Source organism: Rissa tridactyla, chromosome 1 (assembly GCF_028500815.1).
Source record: "Rissa tridactyla isolate bRisTri1 chromosome 1, bRisTri1.patW.cur.20221130, whole genome shotgun sequence".
Classification (NCBI taxonomy): domain Eukaryota; kingdom Metazoa; phylum Chordata; class Aves; order Charadriiformes; family Laridae; genus Rissa; species Rissa tridactyla.
The window spans coordinates 132560577-132584619 of NC_071466.1; the positions used below are offsets into that span (position 1 = coordinate 132560577).

Genomic DNA, 24043 nt, shown 5'->3' on the forward strand with positions numbered 1-24043 from the left:
ATAAGCCACAGACATAAAGCACCTCAAGTAATAATGGGATACATACCCAAATAAAGGACAACACGAGCTGATGACAGCAATCCGCATATACAAATACAGGCAAGACAATATAAGCAGATGCAACAGATGGTATCTTCAGAGATTCTCTCTCTGGGGGTACTGATGATCTTTACTTATTTTGTTGTGTAAGAATCATTGCACAAATGACTCTATTTGTGGACTGTACCACTCTTCTATTTTAGTATCATATTCCTTGTTCCTTATTCAATAACAAATCTTTTACATAGTGGTGTCCTATGTTGATAGCACTGTGCTTCAACAATTGCAGTGTGTTTCTGATTCAGCCATAGCAAATCCAATGGTGAAGGCTAAGCAGATAACCATGTCAGAAAACTTAATAGCAGGGGATGATTTTCTAATCATCCTTACTCAACTACATAGCAAATGTGAACCAAGTACTCCCATCCATGTAGACAAGAAAGGCTTTTTTTTTTCTGATCCAATGGCATTTTACATCTGCCCTGCACTAGAAACATGTAACAGCACAAAGAAAAGGGCTTTTGTAAATTCAGCCCTAGATATAGAGCTCCCATAGGGGTTCTGGAAGGTAGGACAGGAAGGGACCTCCTATATCCTTGCTGCAGGTACCTGAAATTGCAGGCAAGCATACATCATCATCCTTTTCTTCAGCAGATCAACATGTTTTCTACTTCTAGGACCTCGTTGTCAGAAATTATTCAGATATTGCGTGTATCCATTTGTGTGAGGGTTTTTTTTACAGGTTTGTCCTCCAGGAAAAACAGCTTTTTTTCTCTCCCAGGATGATCAGCTGCTTGATGTATTGTGGACAGCAGTTATCGTCTCTGTTAGTCTTCCATTTTGCCAGGCTACACTCTTCTTCTCACCTCTCTTGACACAAACATTCCATTCCCTGATAAGCCTAAATACTCCTGTCTTGCACCTGTTCCACTGAGACGAGACCTCCTAAATATGGGAGACCAGAACCATACACCGTATCTCAGATGTTTTCATCCTACTTTGTACAACACACGATGCTTTTTTAGTTTCATCAGAAATACCCTTTCAATGCACGCACGCTTTGCCAACACCATGAGCCTTTTTGGCAGTGCTTGCTCTGCGCACTGACGGTCTCTATTGACCCAGTAAGTGACTGAACCAATTCCTAAGAACATAGCCCTCCCCCCTGAATGTCAAGGGCTATTAAATACAAAGATACCACCTATGGCTCAGGAAGCTGCAGATCATTTCAGGGTACATTTGTGAAGCATTAATACATTCTTATTTTTCTACTCTTCTGTGGGAATCTGCTCTTGGTCAGTGTTGAGCCAAGATGCTAGGTTAGACAGACCTTAGTTTTGAGCCAGCACAGCCATTTTTTTATTTCCACTTGCTTTCTTTCACCTTGCATTGGTGACCTGCACCATTATGGCTGACTGTACATGCGGGTCTTTCTCAATGTTAATAAATACAGACTGACAACATCCCAGATTACAGTGAATGGTTTTGCTTCTAGGCCCAGGAGGAACAAGTTTGACTTTTGACTTTTTACATTTCTTCTGTCTTCTGCTATTCCAGGCCTCGGGATTATCTGATCCTTCATTCTCTTTATTGACAATTCTTCCAAGTTTTCTTCTGCTGCAAACAAATTCTTCTTGCTATTACACATTTGCCGTAGTACCAGGATTTAGTGACATTCACTAAAACACCTAGAAGTTTCCTTCTACTTTTTATACTTTGTTGTTTCTCCTTTACACAGTTCTTTATCCACTGCGCAGCTCTTGTGTTCCACTTCATATTTTCAAGACAAATTGATCAAGATTACTGAAGTTTAGTTACATGAGATGTACCATACATCCTTCACCTGGAGAATGATTTATCTCATAAAATGTAGTGTCTGTTTCCCTGAAAGCCTCTGTCTTTGGTATCCCAAGTAATTCTGCATCTTCAGTGACTCTTCAAAATACACTCTGTGGCCTCACCGGTGGTTAAAGTTAAGCCAGACGCTCTGTAGAGGGATTCACAGGAATGCTGGGCATGATCCAGACACCAGTCATGGATGGGTCTACTTGTCCATGTGAGTAAATCCACATGGCAAATCTTCCTGCACCTCACGTCCTGGAACCCACGCACAGGCCTCTGTTGCGGGTGAAGTAGCAGGCTGCTGGCATCCACTCCTATTCTTTGGGGCTTCCTCCACAGGTTTCCTTGCTGAAGCTTCAGCATGGACTGGTGAAGAGATGGGTATGCAGACATACACAGCACCAGCTTGTGGAAGAAACGCCTGAGGGACAGTCTTCTTTTTTGTAGTTGTATCAGTAACGCAGCTCACATGGGACTTCTATGTGATCCCATCCCAACACACGATGCTGTTTCCTCAGTCATGCAGCAGCTCATCCTTTCTGGTTTATATGGTAACAGACATCTTACCTCTTGCCTAGAACTACTTGTACAATGGAAACCATGTAAGAAAGAAAGTGACAAAGCTGTTGGTACGCATGCACACACAGTGTTTTTTTCTTCCTCCCCAAATCCTTCCCTGAATTTTTACCTGCAAGCAGTTTGGCTATCAGAGTGACTGCTCTTCTCAAACCCTTTCACATGGGAGTTTGCTCTGCCTGAAATATTGTTGTCAAAAAGACTCTTGCTCTTCACGTTAAAAAAGAAAAGCACACCACCACCAACCTTCACACATCCCACATATGAACCGGCACAAATAGAGTAACGTTTCCTTTCCAAAGCCCACAGAATGCCTATGGCTTTGCACTGAGAGAAGCCAACTCCCAGAGCTACAAGATGAGGGCTAAAAATAACCCATTAAGGATTAATTTCAGGATTTTTAAATACAGCTAATTAACATGCATAGGAAAGGCACATGGTCTCCAAGAAGGAGCACACACAATCACGGAGCCTACAAGGGAAGGGAGAGGGGCGGGTGACACGCAGGCAGAGAGCCAAAGGGGAAATAAAAGAAGATATCGGCTATATATCCTCGGCAGAGGACGTGCAAAGAAAGCGTGTTTCAGAAGAGGTAGAAGCGGAGAGGTGAAACACTTCACTGTTGAAGAGGCAGAGACAATGCAGCACAACCACAAAGGACAGGATCCCGTTTGAAGAGCAGCGAGGACAGCGATGAAGCCTTCAGTATAGGCCAAAATGTTACACACAAGGACAGAGGGCTTGATGGTACTAGAGGAGGAGGCAAGGTTTTGTGCGTGAGGGCTCAGTGGCCGAGGCTGTGTGACATGGACAGACATAGCAAACACGCTTTGGTGCGAGAAGTGAATTTCAAGGAGGTGCCTTAAGGGCTGAGCACACCATGGTTAAGATCAATGGACGCAAAAGACGCCGCGTTGGCAGTGGCACTGTGGTAGGAAGCTGTGTGCATCGCAAACGTGGCGCTTCTGTGGAAAGCCAGGGAGCGATAGCTGAATGCATAACTGGATCTTGGATGGCATGCCAGGACAGCAGCTGTGTACCTGGTGTCACATGTTGGATCGAATTCTGGCACTTTGAAAGCAATTTTCTCTTATGAAGCAATACTGAAGGAGCGCGTTGCATCTTGAGGCAGAAGCACCCCGGGAAGGCTGGGCTTTGGATATAAAACACTGGACATGCATAAAACAGGACGCACAGGATGGCAGTCACGGCACACCACGAAAACAAGGTACCGCGTATGAGCAATATGGGTGATGTCAGACAGTAAGGATTATCTACAGTTAATGTGAATCAGAAAGCAAATCTGGTTATTCACTTGCTGTCCTGCAAAACAGAGAGCTATGGCAGCAGTTCCAGTGAATTTAAAGGTGCAGGGGAAAACGGGCTCACTCGAAGCAATGTCCTCATACCAATTTTACTGTGAACAATATTTAAACAATTACAAATGTCTTCCTTTTCACAGAAGGCAGAGGAACAGATGGACAAGACTTAATTGCCCAATTCGCTAACTATTTAGCATCAAGAAAAGCTGGGGTTTTAACGTGGTGTCTTAAGAAAATTAAGTTTATTTAGTAGCACTGCTTGTCTGCCTGCCCCCTTTATCCTCATCACTAAGAATCTTTGAACTTTTTAGCCACTTTCACACAAATTTAACAAAAGGGTAGAAATCTCAAAATTTTGAGATTTGGGGGCTTTCCCAACAGCATACAGAAACAGCCTCAAAATGTTGTACATTTAGCTACATCTTAGAGAAAAATTTGAGCGCTACAGTGACCTGTTAAAAGCAAGGAAGGGGTACAGGGGCTTACTTTTGCAATAGGGGGTCTTGCTACATGTTTAAGTTGACAAAGTCCCTAACAGAGCTGCAGGGGAAAGAAAAGCTGCAGCCCCACCAAGCCTATGAAAGAGGATCAGCTTCACAGTCCAGCGCTACAGGAGGTTGCTATTGAAGGCAAAGGACACAAAATGCACCTTTTTCACTTAAAGACATTCTTTATTCAATCTTTTTTATATACAATATTATTTTTAATCTGTAAAAAGTACATATGCAGGATTCCAGGTCAGAGGCAGAAGGTTTCCACATCAGAAGATAGACTTTTGCCCTTTTATTATTTTGGACGAAAAATAATCTGTGAATTTTAGACAAAGCAAGAATAAAGGCAGAATGCAAATCCAACTTCCACCAAGTGATTAGGATTAAAGGCAACAATTCACCATAACAAGTCAGGCTGCCTCCTTCAACTTCGGTGGTTCCCAACTTTTCTGGGCAATTACAGAGCAGTTTGTTAGAAGGAGCTAACAGCCGAAGCAGGGTAGTGCTTGTCATCTCTGCTACAGTCGTACACACATAACTTGCAAGAGAGCTTGGGTTTCCTCTTTGTATGGCAACACAAACTCTTGAGTCAAAGACTGTTTCTCAAAATTCAAGGAGCGAAAGAGGGATGTCTTACCAGGGTGAACAGATCTCCGAACTACAGTGTGGATCAAGAGCTTGCTTTCATTTTTCTCTAGTAACAAGAAGCCCGTTTCTTATTTGTCCCCCATGGACTAGACTTATTAATGTACATAACAGGCTCAATTTGCTAAAAGCCTGTTACTACAGCCCTGAGATGTAAACTACCTCACCATTTCCTGTGGATGCCAGGTTACTTTGTTGATCTTTTCAATGTTTAATGCTATTAACCACTTCTCCATTCAGAAGAGGGAGAGTGGCATTATGAAGGTTTGTAATATCATTTCCTGAGGGATAGGAGAGGGGATCATAAAAGACAGCCCGGTAGGGCTTTGCTTAGCTCTAAGTCAGCACAGGGTAGACCTTTAATCTTAAAGGATGGTATTACAGGGAGCGTGCAATTATTTTCTCTTCTCAGAACCTGGATACTCAACATACAAATCTTGTAAAATATTGGGTGGGAATATGTCAGTGATTGGGAGGTAGAAGACAGCGATCCACAAATTTGGAGTAGGGAGCTAAAGGAGCCTCAAAGGTGTGAATGGCACAGGGAACTACCTGCTTTTCCCTTTACTCCAGCATACTTACTATTTTCCATACTTTCCTTAAGCATACAGTTTTAAAGACTGTATTATGCAGAAAAATGAATACCCAAAATATCATTCAAGGTTTTGTTTTCCTTTAGAGGACAAAGCTAAGAAGTTGACTTCTTGACTGCAGGACACACACAGCTGCAGGGTGGTCAATGGAAGCTGCAGGAACCTGGCTTCTTTGAAAAGTCAAGCTGTCAAGTTAAGAAAAAAAATGTACTGCTAGCAGATCCTGACCAACAGGCAAGCCTGAGGCTTGGATTAGGAAAAGAACCCAACATCCTTGTTTTGACTGCATGCAAACAGGAAACAGACAATTCTGGGATTTCCAGGCTCTTGCCCAAATCCAATGTGCCAAAAACATACATGATTTTCTGTTCTTTATTTCATCCTGTATGAGGAGAGGATATTGTAGAAATTGCTAAAATGGGACAGCTACCTAAAGAAAACGAGGATTGTTTTGTTAGAGAATACAGCGCAAGACTCGGAAACAACTAGGACTAAAAAGTCATTTTGTGCTTAAATTTACACCCTACCTTCATGAAAGTATGTAAGACAGCAGCAACAGAATGAAAATGGCAATATTCTACTGTACCCTACACACCCAGAGGGAAAAGAGTCTGAACTTTGGGTTGCACATAATGCCATTCTGCAGATCAGAACCCACTTCTCGGTGAAGGACCCAGAAGGAGGGCACGTAACTTCAGTCAGAAGTTTCAATATCCATGGTGCTTCGTTATTAAGCACCCACCTCGCTCAGAACCCATGACCTCCAAACTCAGCTTGCTCTAAGAAATCTCAGGATGGAGAGATTCATGAATGACACAGCAATTAGTCCATAAAATGCATTATTTTTGATAGACTATAAACATCAGTAGCTTCTAGAGGATAAGGATAGTTTGTATTTTAGAGAGTGATTGAGTAGAAACTGACAGCCATTGGGGTAACCGGAAAACGAGAAACAAGTGTCCTTTATTTGGTACCTGCTGCTTGTCTACACAAAGAAGAAATAGCAGTACTGTACATCTGCTTTGAGAAAAATACCATCCCATAACATGAAATGGCTTAGGTCCTCAACTCAAGCTTTCTTGTGGCAGTGAGTTAACCCATTGGGATTCATGGAGGAATTAATTTGAAGGGCTGCTCTTTAATTCACAAGAGGAGGTGGAAGAGGCAGCAATGAGAAGAAGTTTGCTGTTTCTGAGACTCCAAAATTGTGTTCTTGACCTTTCTCTGAACAGACTGGCAGCCATTCTATATCTGCATTTATCAGGAGGTATATGGGGATGGGTGTATGGGGTGGAAGATGCGTTTTTCTTCCCTTCCTCCCCCCTTTCCTTTTTCCTTTATTTTTTTATTATTATTTTTAATAAGCAGAAGAGTCTGCTTTTCCTCTTTCTCCTTTGTATCCAGAGAGATTTAGGAGAAGAATGCAATCAAGTACAGTTTTAAACCAATAACAGTTCTCATGGGGTGGAAAAAACTCAATCTGAAAACACAACATATCTGAACTTTGGAAAATGAAAAATGGCTAGCTCTTCAGCAAGTTGCTGAATACTAATTAGAAAAATAAATTAATGTGGGACCAGTAAGAAGAACCCATTTATTAAGCTACTTTTAATTTTAAATAAACAATTAGTTGAATCGGTATTATTTACTATATCAATCACTTTATCAGTTCTTAAATTATTTTTAAGATACTGCTGCAAATTACAGTAACTAAGCAACCGGTATTAAAGTAAAAACATTGAGATTGGAGATTTTTCCAAGCTCTATGTCTATCTCATCTTAAACTAAAGTAACTGTCCAGAAAAAAAGCATCTGATAGCATTTTTTCTTAGATCATGTGATGATTTCTGTGCCTAAGTTAGTGTCAAAGACAAGTGAAGAAAAATTTTATGGGGGAAATCCTACTACAATGTACAGTCAGATATATTATAATATCGTGGAGAGAAAAACTTTTGTATATAAAACTTCATATATAACATTTTTGAGGGGGAGAAATAGCACTCACTCCCTTTAGATCTGAGGCTGGACTGCTGTAGCTCAATGACGAGTTCTTCCACTCACTCTAGTATGAAAACACAATCAAGATTTTTTTTATAAGACTCAACCTGTGTACTAATTAGGAGGAAAAGGAGCACCTCACAGCTCCTTTTCAGCAAAGGGGCCAGTCCCCATGGGAGAGGGATTGAAAAGAATAATTTGAGCTGTAAGGATTTTGAAACAATGGTAAAAAAAAAAAAAGAGATTGAGATACACTTGAAAAGCCAAAACTTATTTTAGCAAATAAATGAAGACGGAAGCAGACTCCGTTCAAGTGATACTCTCCTGCACAGCCTAGGAGTACTCAGGGGAAAAAAAACCTATGCAGGTAAACAGCATCTCATTTCTCATAAACTAAGGGAAAAAGATACTCTTCAGTTTCTTTTTCCACTCAAATGCATGTTGTTTCCAAAGAAGATCGTGTTGGCTTTGTACTGAAGCACCAAAAGGAGTTTTGTAAACTAAATCAAAGACAGTCTGGGGCTTCTGTTATACACATACCTGCAAAGAAGGTTCCATGAATACTATCCAAAGAATGAAATTTAACTTTTAGGAAAAATCTTGATCGTGTGGAAAAATACAAAGCAACAAACTTCTGCTGCTTAGCTAAGGGGGAGCATTTTTAAGTGCTGTATACTGTATCTCGTTACATAAATCATGAGAGACTGTTTTTCTCTCTGTTTATTTAGCTAATAAAAGAATGTTTTTTTCCATCTGACAGGATTTGTGAGGAAGGGAAACTTAAGCTCCTTCCTACCCCTGCGATATGCTCCAGACTTTGTGACTGTAGCTTGCCAAATGAACTAAGCCAACGTTGCTGACGGTGAACAAACGACCAAATGCTTACTAATTGGTTTTTTTTTTTATGTAAGCATACAGCACAGATCTTTCAGCATTATTTTGAAAAGGGAAAATGAGGAGGCAATAGTTTTTATAGTTTAGAGTTGAGTTTTAATAGCTTAGAGGCCCTGAGAATGGCTGCCAGTCTGGACAAACAGATGCTCCTTAGAAAATTCAGACAGGTACAGAAAAAAATCCAAATCCTGATGCTGCTGGTGCAGTGATGTTGCTTTTTGTTGTTGCTTTGTTCATGCCATCATCAAACACAAAAAAAGAAAAATAAAATCTAGGTATTTGGAACCCACCCGATCTGAAGAGGTGACTGATGTGTTGTTCTTTGCAACAGCCAACTGCAGCAAGTTCCTCTCCGTGGATGGGAAAGCCTCTTCTTCCGTATGCTGCTGTGTTTATACTAAACAGTAGATTCGATGTCTTGCTAGGGTTCAAAGCACATGAAGTCTCTGTCCTGCAAATACCACACTAATGTGTTTTGGTCATGTATAAAACAACTTTTTTTCAGTTTTAACTTATCTATATGTTGAAGAGCTTTGTTTCTCACGCCAGTATTTGCTTGACTCAGAGGTCTAGTTTTTATCAAGTGTCTGTCTCCTCTCCTGCTTAAAGTCTCAAGTGGTCCATGTAAACAAATCAGAGCTGAAAACAGTCTCTTTTCCTCTTCATAGAGCTGTTTTTATCGATATGCAGGATTTCCTGACAGTGTGGTGTTGGCTAAATGTAAAACAGGCAGAGGATGAGCTTCTGTGTTAAAAACCCAGTTGTCTAATGGTAGAAGGTCATCATTGGAGAAAAGCAGATACAAATACCTAGATATCAAGACAGAGAGGAAAAATGGTGAGTATTAAAACAGAGTAACAGACAGGAAGGGGCAACACAGCAGCTTCAGGCCACCCAAGTTAGCAGCTAAAGCTATAAACAAGTTACTTGCTTCCATTTTCATATAGCACACACGCTATCTTCCCCATTATAATGATCTGAAAAGTCATTTTTATCATGATCAAGCCCTTCAATGAAAAGTTGTTATGAAGACAACATTTTAATTTCTCCAAATAACTTTTGGTTTTGGAAACAAAGATTTCGAGGAAGCACAAGCGAAGCCAGTAAGCCACGCCAGATAATCCGACTTGTCATCACCATGCTGGAAGTTGGTTCAGCTTCTTGTGGGAAGAAATGGGCCAATATATTGCGCAGAAGGGATTCATAAATGTTGTACATTATAAAGCAATGCAGAGCAAATGAAGCATGTAACCAAGTTAAGGTTTCTGGACATGTGTGGAAGAAGAGTATTTTTTGGTTCTTTTTTCTTACTACACACTTTTGAATGTGGCTGTGCTATGATCTCTGGGAGATATTGGTAGAAGGGATCTTTGTCAAGGCTTCCAAACTCCATTGCTAAAATTCAAAAGGCATTTCCCTTCTTCCAGGAAGCCTGACTGGGGAAATGCAAGCATAAGGGACAGGACAAGGGGCAATGGGCACAAACTGGAACACAGAAAATTCCATCTCAACAGGAGAGAAAACTTCTTTACTTTGAGGGTGGCAGAGCCCTGGAACAGGCTGCCCAGAGAGGTGGTGGAGTCTCCTCCTCTGGAGATACTCAAAACCTGCCTGGATGTGCTCCTGTCCAACCTGCTCCAGGTGACCCTGCTCTGGCAGCGGGGTTGGACTAGATGATCTCCAAAGGTTCCTTCCAACCCCTACCATTCTGTGATTCTGTGATAACATCATGGGTGTACAGGACCTCTCAGCTTCTCCTTCAGCCTGGTTTCTTCCCATCCAGAAAACGACAGGTCTTGCAGCATGTGACAAGGAAGGGGTGTCATTTCCACTACTGGGCTCTGTCATATCTAGAATGCAGATGCACATTGTTCTGCCTTCGCTCTGCTGAGGCTGCTGTCACTTTGCTCTCTCTCAATCAGACTACTATCTACAGTCGTGTGTCACTGCCTGATCGTTTTCCCATTACCTTTATTTGCCGGTTGTATCCACAGCACAAGTCAGTGAAGCTCTACTTTTTTTTTCCACTTCCTCACCAATTAACTGTTTACAGATAAAAATTTCTTGCTGAGATGATTCAGTTTCGTCCTGCATATCTAGTTTCTTTCTCTCCATTTTTCATTCATCTTTAAAGTGTCACGTCTTTCCTTTCCTCCTCAATCCTTCCTTGCTTTCTCCCTCTGCCGCTCTCCGAACTCTTTTTCACCATAGCAGCAACGTTTCATCTTACTCAAATTCACCTTCCTCATTTGATTCATGCTTTTCCTTTGAATAACTTAAGCAACCTATTTCTACGTCTTGCTCCTTCCCACTCAACAACTATCTTCTTGCCACTCATACTGTCCAAACACTATAATTTGGCAAGTATCTCTGATAAGCCAAAGTATCTGAGCAGCATGTTTGGAAGAGGTATAAATTTTGACCTTGAGGGGAACGAAGTTGCAGAAGTTATCGTCAATAGCAGAGACGATCACAGCAGGAATTCCATAACACATGTTTTATGCCCCTCTTTTGAGGGACAACATTTTTCTCATGGCATCACACCCAGCCCTTCCGTCTTTATTTTCATAGCCATTTGATCTATCCTGACCTTATATTCTTTATTTTATCTCAAGGTGATAGGAGTTTCTGGTTTGGCTATGCCAATAGCATCAACATCAAATACCTAATATCCAGTTCTCCAATAAAACTCCATTTTGTCCCACAAGCAGGAAATGATCCAAACCAAAAGCCAATAAACATTTCTCGGTTCCTCCCTAGAACTGCCTTCTTTTGCCATGCTTGCACTATAACGCATCCAGTTATTGAGTGATACATCAGTGGATTTTCGTATCTCCTTGTGATTATTTAAGATGCAGACAGGATTCTGGCGATACTTCAAAGGTCAGCCTTGTCACCAAAGAAGTCCCTTAGGAGCAGATTTCATTCTCTGATTTGGCTTTTATAGGCAGATCAATCATCCTAAGATCACCTCCTGGGGAGGTATTGCTTCTCTGACTGGACCTGTTTGAAACTGCTGCCTCTCTCTTTGGGAGTATAGCTTTTAGGCTCCAGAAAATGAACTCAAAGGAGTAAGTGAAATAAAATTAATGAAGACAACACAGCAGGTAGCAGTGGCTGACTTTATTTTTATAATAATAACACGGGGTAACAAAGTATTGTAACTATGTAGAGGAGTTTCGTAAGGAGCCAGCGGAAGGACAGAATAGCCAGACTCCCCTCATATGTGATGAATTCAGAGCCCCTTCTTGCGAGTGAAACATGTTGCGGTGCCTGAGGCAGGCACCAGTACTGCTGCTTTCAGAACCTGCTTTCTCCCTGCTGCAATTTGAGCTCCCAATACCCCAAATCAATCTTCACATACATCAGCTGCAGCTAAAACCTGAAAATCTGATATTGTTGATACTGTAAACTCTGCTGCTGTATAGAAACCCTGTTTATTCCGCAAAGCCTGCATGGCATGCTAGACTGCCAAATGGTTACAACTGTTTTTTCATCATATCACTGGGTTGTAAAGACAGAAAGGGCACCTTAATGAGTCTTCATTGCCGACAGGTTTGTGCAACAACATATGTATCATCCCTTCCATCACATGTTGGCAGAAAGTGGCTATATAAGCAGAGACAACAACTAAGTCTCCTAATTGCAGCTCCGGTCTCATTCACATTACCAGCAGTGGCTTCTGTCTATGGATTTAACTAAATAAAACATCCACCAAACTGTTACGCAGGAGGGGAAAAAAAAGGGTAGGGAATATACAGCCAACTTGGGACACTTTTCTTCCAAAAGTATATAATTCAGAGGATTTCAGGGAGATAACCCATACAGGAATCTCGGCAGATTTCAATGCCAGAAGTGTATTACCAAATTTGCTGATGTAACTTGACTATCGAGAAAATTGTCACACGTTAGAAGACATTGCTTCATAGGCACAACCCCAGAGCGATCACAACCGTGTGATTAAAGAGTGCTCTTGATAGCTGGTTTGTGTCAATGATGAAGGAGATGAGTAGCCATGACACATTAGCTCAGTTTTAAAAATGGATCTCTTAGTAAAATCTCCATAATATATTCCAATTTTTATACTGTTGTTTCTTATTATTATGGCATATTCTAGTATAGCATTTTTTGTTATTAATTAAAAAGAAACCTGGTGGAAGACCAGTGACATTGAGCATTTTAACTTGAACTAAATAGGCAACAGAGTGCATTAGCTTCTGCAGGATGGACCGCAGACGTCCTGCTGATTTGACTGAACTGAAAATATTTAAGTATGTAAGAGAGAATAAAATACGCCTGATACTCTTGCTTACAACAAAAAGCGTTCTAGAAAAATATATTGTGGGATAAATACAGAAAAATCATCCAAGGGCATGAAGGACTTTTGTTCCCTGCATTTACTCCCTCCCAGTGACACACACAGGAGAAACAGGTTCTACAGTACGACAGCATGGCACATGCTTTTTTAAGACACATCAAATCAGCATATCTGAAGCATATAAGCTTCTTGAATGGGAAATTGCACTTATGTTTTCTGCTGGTAAAATGGGCTGATCTGGGACTCTAGAGCTGGGGGAAAAAAAAGCCCAAACCATAAACCCCCCTGACAAGACAGCAGATTATTTGTTGATCCATGGTATTCTTCTAGAATTTAGATGTTAGCTTTTACAGGAAGATGCAAGAGTAAAGAGAACTTACTTCAAAGTTTCAGCAAGGAAAAAGCTCTGCTGTACGTCGTCGTACGTAGGAGATGAGGAATAGACATCCTTGACACCAGAAAAACCACCACTGACTCGGCAATACTTGTCAATTGCCTGCAAAGAGGAAAGGAAAAGGAGAGTTTAATTGTAGAGCAAAATTTGGAAACGTTAAAGGATCAGGCTTGATCAACAAAGGAGGTAGCTGCATTTTTTCACGCTGCATTACTCTGTTGCAAATCTCCTTGTCAGAGGATGCTGTGGATGTTAACAGTTTGTGCTGACCAAAAAAAATGAAAAGGTACTGGACACATAGAGAAGTAAAATCCCACCAGGGCTACTAAAAACACCACAACTGGCAAACTGCTAGATGGTAAGAAAGTATTCTGAGGAATTCTGTTGACTGATATTGATGACAGGACATGGAATCAGTAGACTTTTGCTCTGAGCTGGTACGGCTCCTCATAGGTAACACTGAGCAGAACATCCATCAGTCAATCAACGCAACGTGTGCTATGAGGTGCATAGCAAGAAGACAAACATCCCTGGATTTTGCAGCTGGAAGAGTTCGAAGAGTTATAGGAGCTCTATGACTAGTAGCTAGTCACAGGGACTTCCTGAAATAGGAATAAAATACTGTACTCGTCTTCAGGGACTGTTGATTTCACCTTATAAACTCTTCCAGCTGCTGCTTTCTCCCCACATTTCGAACTCCTACATGTGCTCTTCTCTGTTTCCCTTTTATACAGTTGAAACTCAAGTCAGCTTGTGTGCTAGGCTGCCGGAGAGCTCTTTATCTTTAAAGCATGCCGTTTAAATCCATAAACATTCTATGCAGAAAGGCGCCAATGGATCCACGATTCACAAATCACCCAGCTAGTCAGCTCCAACACAGCACTGCAAAAAGCACAATGGAAGAGGAGGAGACTGGAAAGAACGAGTTAGTATCTCAGAGCACCTCTCGCCTACGCTTTCATTATTCCACTCACATGCACGACCTTACAGCACACAAGGATATCAGCCATTAAAACCGGCTGCAAAGAAACGACTCTGAAATGATTCACAGGTTATTTGTGCTTCCCTGCTGCTTTGGCAGTGCTTCCTCAGCAGACACCAACTCTTTTAATAGATTCATGCAGGGACAGAAAAGGCACAGTGATGAAGGAAAATGTTTGGCTCAGGATGTCTGTCATTACCAACTACTGAATGTAGCTACCTGTAGTTCAGTAATCTATGATTCAGCCCGTTAGCCTGTACGAAGTTTCTCTCCACATGGTGTTTTAGACCCAGATATTCGTTAATTCTGAGTTTTGCTAGTTATACTCAACAGAAGCTGAGGGGAGTCAAGGCAGGGGAGCAAACAAGTTTTGAATGATGTCCCTTTTTATGCAGAGAAAACAAATTCAATCAAAATTAACTCTTCAAAGTCATTAATATAGCCTTTTACTAGAAATACTGGGAAACAAAGGGTAATTTTCCATTGGACCTGAAGTATGCTGGCAGATCCCATCACTGAAATCAGAAGGAAAAGGCAAATAAGCAAGGAGAAGGAAAAGGCAAATAAGCAAGGTATCAAGGACAGTAAGCTATAGCACACCAGGTACTATAATTCACCTCCTCCTAGTACACACTCCTAACCTGTGGAAATGTGAGGTTGTTCATGGACCAAAGAATAATACAGATTGTACAAAGTTCTTTCAAATTTCTGAAGACCAAGATTTTTAAAGAAGCAAGAGGAGAGACTGGCAAAAGGATGTTACTGGAATGGCGGTTGCTCTAGAGCCTGAGCTTATGTCAAGAAGGGTACTCTCTTTCTTGGGAAAATCTAATTCTTCCTGTAATTCCTTATCTCAAGTGGAGCTTTCTCCGAGTTTGGATGGAAACGCTCCCTGTTTTTGTTGGGACTTGAGGCTATAAGGAGAAAGTGTCTGGATGAATTCTTTTCAGATCTGGTTACCTGTGCAGGCTAGGGTTACGCTGAGACCATTCACATGTTGGGATTTGGGTTGACCAGGTTTTCTCTACAGTCTGGAGAGGAAGGTGTATGTGACACATCTCACCCAACAGCATCACACGCATGACAATCTCTCTGTTTGCATGCTCTTGCATACCACAAGTGATGCTAGCTATCACATGGTAGCCAAACAGGAAAGAAAGAATACATACACTGTTTATGGAACCATTTGCATGTTCCTTCCCACAAGTCCTACAGCCGCCAGGCAGGTGTGATATGAAGAAACAAGAGCCAAAGCACTTTTGCTTTCTAGGCAGGAAATGAAATGCCTCCTCTTGCCACTATCCCCTTTTTTATGATACTGCAGAACACGATCTTGTCTCTGCTGTGGAGCGTGGCAAGACTGGAGGAGAAGCTCCAACGGTTACAATCCTGGCAGAATTCCTAGCGTGCAGAGTCTGACCTTGCAGGCATTCCTCTGGTCAACGGCTCAGCAACCCTGACACTGTTCCACGGCTTGAATAGGAGAAACTTGCTAGTGATTGGGGCAAAATGAAAGAAGGAACAAACGGTACCACTGTTAGGACATTGTGCCCTGCCTCCCCAAAAATTAAATCTCCAAGTCAGCCTAAGAGTCACAACTCATTTATTCTGGAGACTGCAGACAACAGATAGCACTGAGATCCTGCTCTGTGCCGTAGAGGTCTCATGCTTGGATAAGTGAGTGCAACACTGGTGAAGCTGGCAGGCCTAGAAGCCTGAAGAAAGAAAATGTGTGATTTATATTGATGTTATTTTACCTTACAATTACCAAGTAGTCTTGTATCTTCAGAAATTTCTCCTTGGGGAGACAGGCTCTGGCGAGACTGAAGTTTAGGATACGGAGAGGATTTATCTGAGTTGATCAGTGATCTGGACACTGCAGGTGGCAATGAATTGTAGAGGAAAAAATCCTCTGAAACACTGCTATACAGCTATTTCTTCAAGTATGGATAAACAAATTGTCCTTGATTCAGAGGTGTACAGAACTTCAGGAAACTGGCTGAAAAGTTTGGTGCTGTAGACAAGCTGCTTAAAAGGCACTTGAAGTTTGCAGTGTTCTGCCTTCACATGGATCTCAAAGTACTTGGTGTAGAGACATCTGACTTGCCACCTGGATACTCTTTTTGCTCAAGAGCTGAAGACCAGTCTCCTTGATAAAATGATGCTAAATTTATTGCACCCTAGAATACAGGTAAGTCTTAGATGACTGGAAGGATATCAAGGCAATGCTACTATTACGAGGCATTGGCAGGCTGACTGAACAATTTTAGGATGGTGTACCTGATGTTAGTCCCAAATAATTATGGGAAAACAAGAAAAAAAATTTAAAAGAACAAGAAGATAACTGACACCGAGCAGCATGGGTTTATAGAAAACTACCTTGCTCACAAGCTTGATTTCATTCTTTGAGGTCTACAAATTGACAAATACAGGTAACTGTAGAGGTGTAATAAACTTAAAAGTTTCTGAAGCAACTGACATGATACCATAAGACGTTAAGATAAAACAAAATAGCACTACATCATATCGACATTACTATCTTAATTTAAAACCAACTGACAGTGGTCTAAGAACAAACTGGCAATGTAAAATCATCTCCAAATAGAGCTGCTTCTAACAGAGATCCACAAGGAATAGTCTGAACTTTTATCAGTCACTGCAACACAGCTGCTGGCAAAAATGACATGGGTAAATAACTGCAGACAGTATACTCTGGCAGCGACTGGGGCCCAAACAAAATGAGTTTCATATAACCAGGTACATAATCCTAAATCTAGACATAGAGGCTGTGTAACTGCAGAACCAGATTAGCCTGGAAAGTAGAGACACTTAAAAGAATTCAGTGGCCGCATGAGACAATCCAGTATGAGTTCCTGCTAGGATGTTGTGGCAGGTGTACACACAGGGATAGTAAACAGTAGCAGAGATATAATTTTACTTTTGCACAGATCTGTGGGTGAAGTCAAAACTGGAATATGCAATTCTAGAATTAATTTTTTTAAAAGGATGATGAACTGACGTGGGTGCAGACACTTGGAGAAAATGCTTTACAGTGGGAGACAATACAATTTGTTTAGCATCTTAAGTACACTCGGTAGTAAGCTTATTGCAATCTATAAAAACTCTTTGGAAAGAAAACATGGGGGAATAAAATACATTTTAACACGGTATAGGAAGTCATAGGAAAATCCAGTGATTGGCAGCTGAAACTAGACAAATTCAAATGGGAAATAAAACATATATTTTTAACAGCAGAAGTAATTAAATAATGGAACAAACTATCAAGAGAAGTGGATTTTCCAGTTCCGTTTATTCAAATCAAGAGTGGAAGAGAAGAATATGCAATAGTGTACTCTTGCCAAGTACACGTGTCTTGGCTCAAAACCGATGCAAAGCGAAATTTCAGGGCCTGTGGTATATAGGGAGGTCAGAGTTGATCTAAGTCCTTTGGAACTAAAATTGGAGGTGCCTCTAGATGGGATCCCAGCTCTCTCTGCTCCTCTGAGGGTGTTTTTGTGGTTGCATTTGTGACTGTTCTTGACTATGCCAACAATATGCTCATAAAAACTGTGCCAGTTTCTCCACCAGCTTACCTCCCAAAACACCTCTCTGTGGTACTCACAGCTTCCAACCCATGAACACTGAACCCGTTTCTTTCACCTCCAACCTATACCTGCCTCCTTCCCTTCTACTTTGCTTCACTAAGTAGAGAGCCTATAGGTTTTTCTGCTCCATCTTACTGTCAGTCCTCAATTTGCCTGAAGTTAGCTTGAACCTGAAGTCGTATATATTATTTTCACTCTAAGTAGAAACTCCGAATGAACTCTGCAGCTTCCCTGGTGCAATCCTGCTCAGTCAGATAAGCAAGTCCCAAATAGTTGAACCCTTCAGTCAGATAGCTTAGATCAGTAATTGGCTTTACATTCCTATTGTGAGGCAGTGGCTTTTATTGCTTTCAAATAATTAATTAAAATTATTTTAAAATAATTTCAAATTATTTTCAAATAATTAATTAAAAGGATCTTAGCCATTTTTTCTATTTACCCTGAATATCTTGCATGTGTATTTCTGTAATACTTCAGCCGGCCCCCCAGCATACTATCATCCAATTTGGCTGGCCCAGTACAATTGAGATTGATGTTGTCTCTACTGCTAAGTATAGTATTAGGGAGAATTAGCCTTTTTTTATTAGGAAAGAGATAAAGACCCTGTCACAGAGATTTATGATCACTGAGGAAATATAAGATTCAACTTCCTGGTTTTTCCCCCACAGACACTGGATTTGGAGAGATGTGACAACGCAGGCCTTAGTCAAAGCACAACATCTGCACTAAAATGTCCAAGTTTTGTGCAAAAATCTAGATAATAAAGCCACAAAAAAGCTGCCAATGGTGAAACAGATAAAGAAGTTACAGTACAAAGATGTGCACATGCACACAATCCAGCCCTCTGTGCAAATTCCCATTGATAAAAGGCAGAGGGAGATCTGGGCTGGGAGTGCTAAAGAGACTTAAGTAATGCAGTATACTTAAAAGCCAGGTGGTTCTGCAGTGTATCCTGGATGATCTCTGAAGAGTTCTTAAAATGAGAGAAGCAGACTTCTAACATATCGGTGGACTAACCCAATCCATTCGGGTAGGGATGTATTCATGCATTCAAAGAAGGAAACAAGTGAGACCACTAAGAAGTCATCAAACACCAGGTTCAATGTACAAAAATAAGACCATTTAGAACTCGGAAACAAAACTCAGTTTCCCCAAAACTTTAAAAGAACTACTAGACTTCTGATGAAGAAAATCTCATTCACCACGGGAAGTCTGTAATACAGATTTCAAAGTATGCTTCAGTGGTTGAAAGGCAAATGGAAAGCGAACACAGACAGTGCTGTACACGAGCAGCAAGCCAAGTGCTCTGTGTGTCATACCGGATTCTTCTTTATTTATAAATGGAGGAATAAACACAACCAGAGCTGTGTGCGGTAGGGAAGAAGGGAAAGTAGTGAGTAGGTGTGAGGAGCAAACACATGAACTTATTATCTATATGCAGGGAACAGAAAACCATGGGGAACAAAAAACTGCCCGAGCTTCTGGGTTAGCATGACAGCAGGGGAAAGAAAATCTGTAATTGTGGGAGGGAGGGGTATGCAAAACCATTTATGAAGAGTGCAAAAATATTTTACGGCTATGTTGGATAAAGAAACTCTTTATTGAGGGAGCAAGCAAAAAAAAAAAAGGCACTCTGTAAGGACAGAGGCAGTTAAGCACGTGGGCTGCTTGATTTACACAACTCCCATGCAGGTTGACAGAAGGATAAAATAAAATCCTACCCTGCACACAGAGGAAATTGGAGGCAGAGGAGGAGGAAGGGAGGGTTTGGGTTTGAAAGCATTAATGGGGAGCATGATATGAAGCCTAATGGAGAAAACAAAACAAAATGCGATTCAAAAGATGTGCTTTGCTTAAGAGACAGAACTTGGCCTTGAAAATTTATATTTGTATATTCATTGGCCTAGTAGAAAGGACCCAATCTCAGCTTGGATCATCCAGCCATAGCTTCTGACAGGAGCGGGCGTTAGATCAGCAAGCATCTGTAGTACACACAGTGGCAAGGAGCAGTTTACTAAATCTGTTTCTTTGTCATATTAGAAACATGCATAGTTTGGGCAGGAGGGATGATGTGACTCAGTGTTTGATGTTTTAGAGAGCGCGGCAATGCATTCTGGAATACAAATGTGACAAAAGTGGAACCTCTCTCCAGAGTAACAATGTTGGTTGTAACTAAATAGTCTACAAGGCAAAACCAAGGCTAAGACACAATCTTAAAATACTTGATTTTTTCTACATGATTGTAACGGCGCTGAGCGAAGGATAGGGATGAACTCAGCTGAATATTCTGAACCTGCCTTAACTATCTTCTACCTGATGAATACAGACTTCTCAACAGGTCTCTTCCTTCAAGTCCGTTTTCTGTGTCTCTTGCCTTTGGAGCGAAACTGGCTTTCACCTGCAGAATAAACTTTCTCCAGGCTCTTGGTTCATCTCTTCCTTGATCTCTGTTGGCTATACTCAAAATATTTCACTACTGTCTTGTTATCTTTAATATTTATTCACATGTCTGAAACTGGCTTTCAGCTGTGTTTCCAAAGGCTGCTGGAGTTATAGCAGGAAAGTGGAGGAGGAACTGTAGTAATGCACAGATCCTGAGGACGACCAGAAAACTGCTTGGTCAGCAAATTAGTTCTGCACAACCTCAGTACAGACCACGGGGTGGAAGCAGTGAGAATCATGAGACCAAAAAAACCTCACAAGTTCAGCCCTAGGAAGCATTTAAAAGAAGTCTTTTGGGGATTACAAATAATTTTTACAACTAGAATATTATATTGTCATGTGAAAATGAAACCTAGTTATTCATATCGCCCATAATCTATGACTATCAGACAAAGAAGTTATCCACCTATGTACAAAGGATGAATGAAGGAAGGCCATGAGCAACAGACCTCTGCTAAGAGTCTTACAATGAGTCCGGGCTTCTGTAGACCATTACAAGCATTTCCAATAAGGAAGACTCAGACGCATTTTCACACTTGGGAATTCAGTTAAAACACGCAACAATCCAGGAAAGCAGCTATTCAAAACCAGCAACAATCTCTAAAATACCTTAGCAACAATTTTTAAGTTCTGCCTTATGTGCCATTACTTACTCACTTCCCTTTCTGGTCTACTTCTAGTGATGTAATTTTTTGTTATAATTGAGTAAATCTAAACTGACTGGCAAATTTCCTTCCTTCCAGTCAGACAACTAAGAAAAGAAACAGCCATGATACCAACCCACATACACGTATGTACGTGCTCTCTAGTCTACAACCCATCTGAGAACAGTTTTCCTGCCATTTCTGTTTTAATAACTGACCAAGAAGAAACCCTAAGAATAGCTTTGTCTTTTAATCTAATCTGAGTGCTAACACATGCTTAACAAAGTTATTTATAATACACTTTCATTTCCCAGGATAAATTACCTCTCCTGGGGGCTGTGGACTACTGATAACAGCAGGAGTCCTGACCAGCGGATTTTATTTCCATCCCTAAAACTCATCAGCTGTATGACGCCAAACACGTCTCTTTTCTGTGCATCTGTTTCAACAGTTGCAAAGCAGGAATAACTGCGCGCACCCCCGTATGTTTACAGGGACTCGTGAAAATCAATTACCATTTGAAGTGTTTCAGTACCACGGGATGAAAGTGACTACAAAAGGAAAATATGTAAAATTAATTTACTGACAGATAATTAATACATTTACCTGTGTTGCCTCCCAGCCCCACTGCCTGTACTTGGGATCGTGGGTGAATCTCCACATATACCAGTAGGTCTCAATCACCTCTGGTCTTAGGATGTAATACTTCTCATTCTGCCGCACTGCCACCGCCTCTACACCTCCATCAAATTTGAATGCTTCTGGACCCAGCTTTAATGCTGCAGAGGAAAGGGAAAAAAATATAAAATTATTCCTTACCAATCTTTGCAGGAAGGGTGGCTAGGAAACTGCTATATCCCAAGCATGTGAGAAAAGCAGAAACTAGCTTGTCTTTAAGAAGTCTCATAAATATTTCCTATTGTTGAGGCCTGTAATTTTCCTTATGAATAATTTATCCAATTCCTGTGAGAAAACTACCTATCTTGATGGGAGTACAGTAATCCTCTTGAAAACTAATGAAACGCTAAGAATATAAACACGTTAATGCATTCAATTATAGGATAAAATTAAAGTGACCGACATCAGTTCTTTACAAGCAAAATAAAAAAAGTAGGGTCAACAGAGGTTTTGATGGCCTTTGATCCCACCAAGCACAGCGCCAAAAGATCTTGGAACAAAACCAGGTATCACCATCTCAAATAACCTGCATCTTTATCCAGACTCACTCGGTTTAGGGAAGTGCTGTCAGGCCATGGTAACTGATGTGCTTCATAATGTGATCCTCAATTATTACAACTAGGCAATGAAAACTTAGCACACCTGAAAATAAATCTCTGAACCAAGAGATTCACTATTTCAGCCCTTAAAGGAAGCTGTAACGGCCCTCTGTCAGCACCTGGAAGACTATTCATATAAAAAGGAGGTACCTGTAGAAAAACTGTCTACAATATGAAGATGCAATCACATATATTTTTTTATTATACAGCTACACATTATCCCTCAAATTTGACATAAATAATGCACTCTTAGTTACAGCTGTACACCCCACCCACCCACCCCACCCTGCTCTGGCAGAGAATTTTTAAGGCACTGAACTTTGAAGATGCACTCAAGCTTTAAAAATTATCGGAGAGATTAATCATGTAATTCCTATGGGCTAGAGGCTCAAATTAACCATGGTCTCACGAGTCTGAAAGGGAAACCTTAGAATACTACAATGAAAAATATGAACGCTTCCCCGTGTGTGCCCCAGCAGAAAAACTCCCAAAAAGTTCCTTAACCTTTTTGTTTCAAGGGAGTATGGCTCTGGATGCAAACAGAAAAAAGCACCACGCATTCCTTCAGCCACACACATGATAAGGAAAATGCCATCAAGAAATGTTTATGATAGTTCTTTCAAAATGTTTATTTTCCCTGTTTCAGTAAAAAAAGAATTACAATTTTTACTGCAAAAATCAATGAGATTAAATACAGAGTTCTACCTGTCCAAAATTAAGAAGGTAAGAATGGCCATACTGCACCAGATGAAAGTTCGTCTGGTCTAGTATCATGTCCGCAACAGCAGCCAAAATGAGACAAGTATGGGGAAGAGGAAGATCAGTCCAAGAACATATGATACCTTTTTCCAGCTTCTCTACCACTCTCCAATTTTTTTTTAAGCTCAAGGCTTCTCCCAAAGTAGACATACTTTTTTATGTGGTCAGTAATTCTTAATAGATTTATTTCTCGAGTACTTACCTGGTGTCTCCTTAAACCTATGTATGCCCTAAGCATCCAAAACAACCTCTGGTGAAGAGTCCCACATCTCTACTATCTCTTCCAGTGTAGAACCACTTTTTTTTGTTCTTTTCCATTTTCAGCTTGGCTCCTACTAGACTCATTCGATAGCCCCTAGGTCTTGCCTTGGAGAGGAGCGTGAACAACTAATTCCCAGCTACTCTCTCCAGTCCCCTGATGATTTTGCCTATCTGTTTTATCCTACCTAAACCATCCCTTTTCCACCCTGAAGAACACTATCCGATTCAGTCATTCCTTGAATGTAAAGTGTTCCCTGCCTTTAGTTTTCCTTTTAGCCTTTCTCTGCAACTCCTTCAATTCCACTATATCCTTTGTGAAATGCGAGGACCAGCCTGAATATAGCACTAAAAGTGTGGACAAGATTAATACGGTGACATAATGACATTTTCTATTTTGTTCTTTCTCGCTTTGTTTTTCCTAACTGCTACCGAGCTGACATTTTCATAATCTCAAGAGCAATTTCCTGAGTTGTAATGGTCAGTTAAGAGCTCATAATTTTATATGTGAGGTTAGGAATAATTTTTTCATAGGTGCCTCACTTTACATTTAACTACACTGAATTTAATTTAGTAATTTATTATGCAATTACTCAACCTCATAAGGTCCTTGTGCAATTTTTCAGCTTTCTTTCATCCTTGCTATCTGAATAGCTTTTTTAAAAAAAGTTATTATTAGCGGGACACTTGCCTTACTGTTCCTGCCCTTTTCCTGATACATGTGTATGTAGGTATAGATAAAAGAGAAGGTACATATATTTTATTTACATATACATATATACACATTAAAATACAAAATGTAAATATAATATACATTTATACATATAGATACACATATGTACATAAACATATATATATATATATCAAATATATCAGAGTACCACTGGTTAACCACCATTCGTCCACTGCAAGAGCTTACTATTTATCTCTACTCTATTTGTTACACTACAACTGTTTTTTTCCT

At 40.6% G+C, this 24043-nt stretch overlaps 1 protein-coding gene across 1 annotated transcript in view; it reads right to left on the reverse strand.

The window, feature by feature from the left end:
- Nucleotides 1-4429: 4429 nt before the first annotated feature.
- Nucleotides 4430-24043, reverse strand: part of MAN1A2 (mannosidase alpha class 1A member 2) — a 139048-nt gene continuing 119434 nt past the window's right edge. The window contains exons 11-13 of the mRNA XM_054188657.1: nucleotides 21392-21564; nucleotides 13099-13214; nucleotides 4430-9209 (exon numbers count right to left, since the gene is read on the reverse strand). Coding sequence (XP_054044632.1) covers nucleotides 9077-9209; nucleotides 13099-13214; nucleotides 21392-21564 — 422 coding nt within the window. The 3' untranslated portion in view covers nucleotides 4430-9076. The remainder of the gene's footprint in view (nucleotides 9210-13098; nucleotides 13215-21391; nucleotides 21565-24043) is intronic.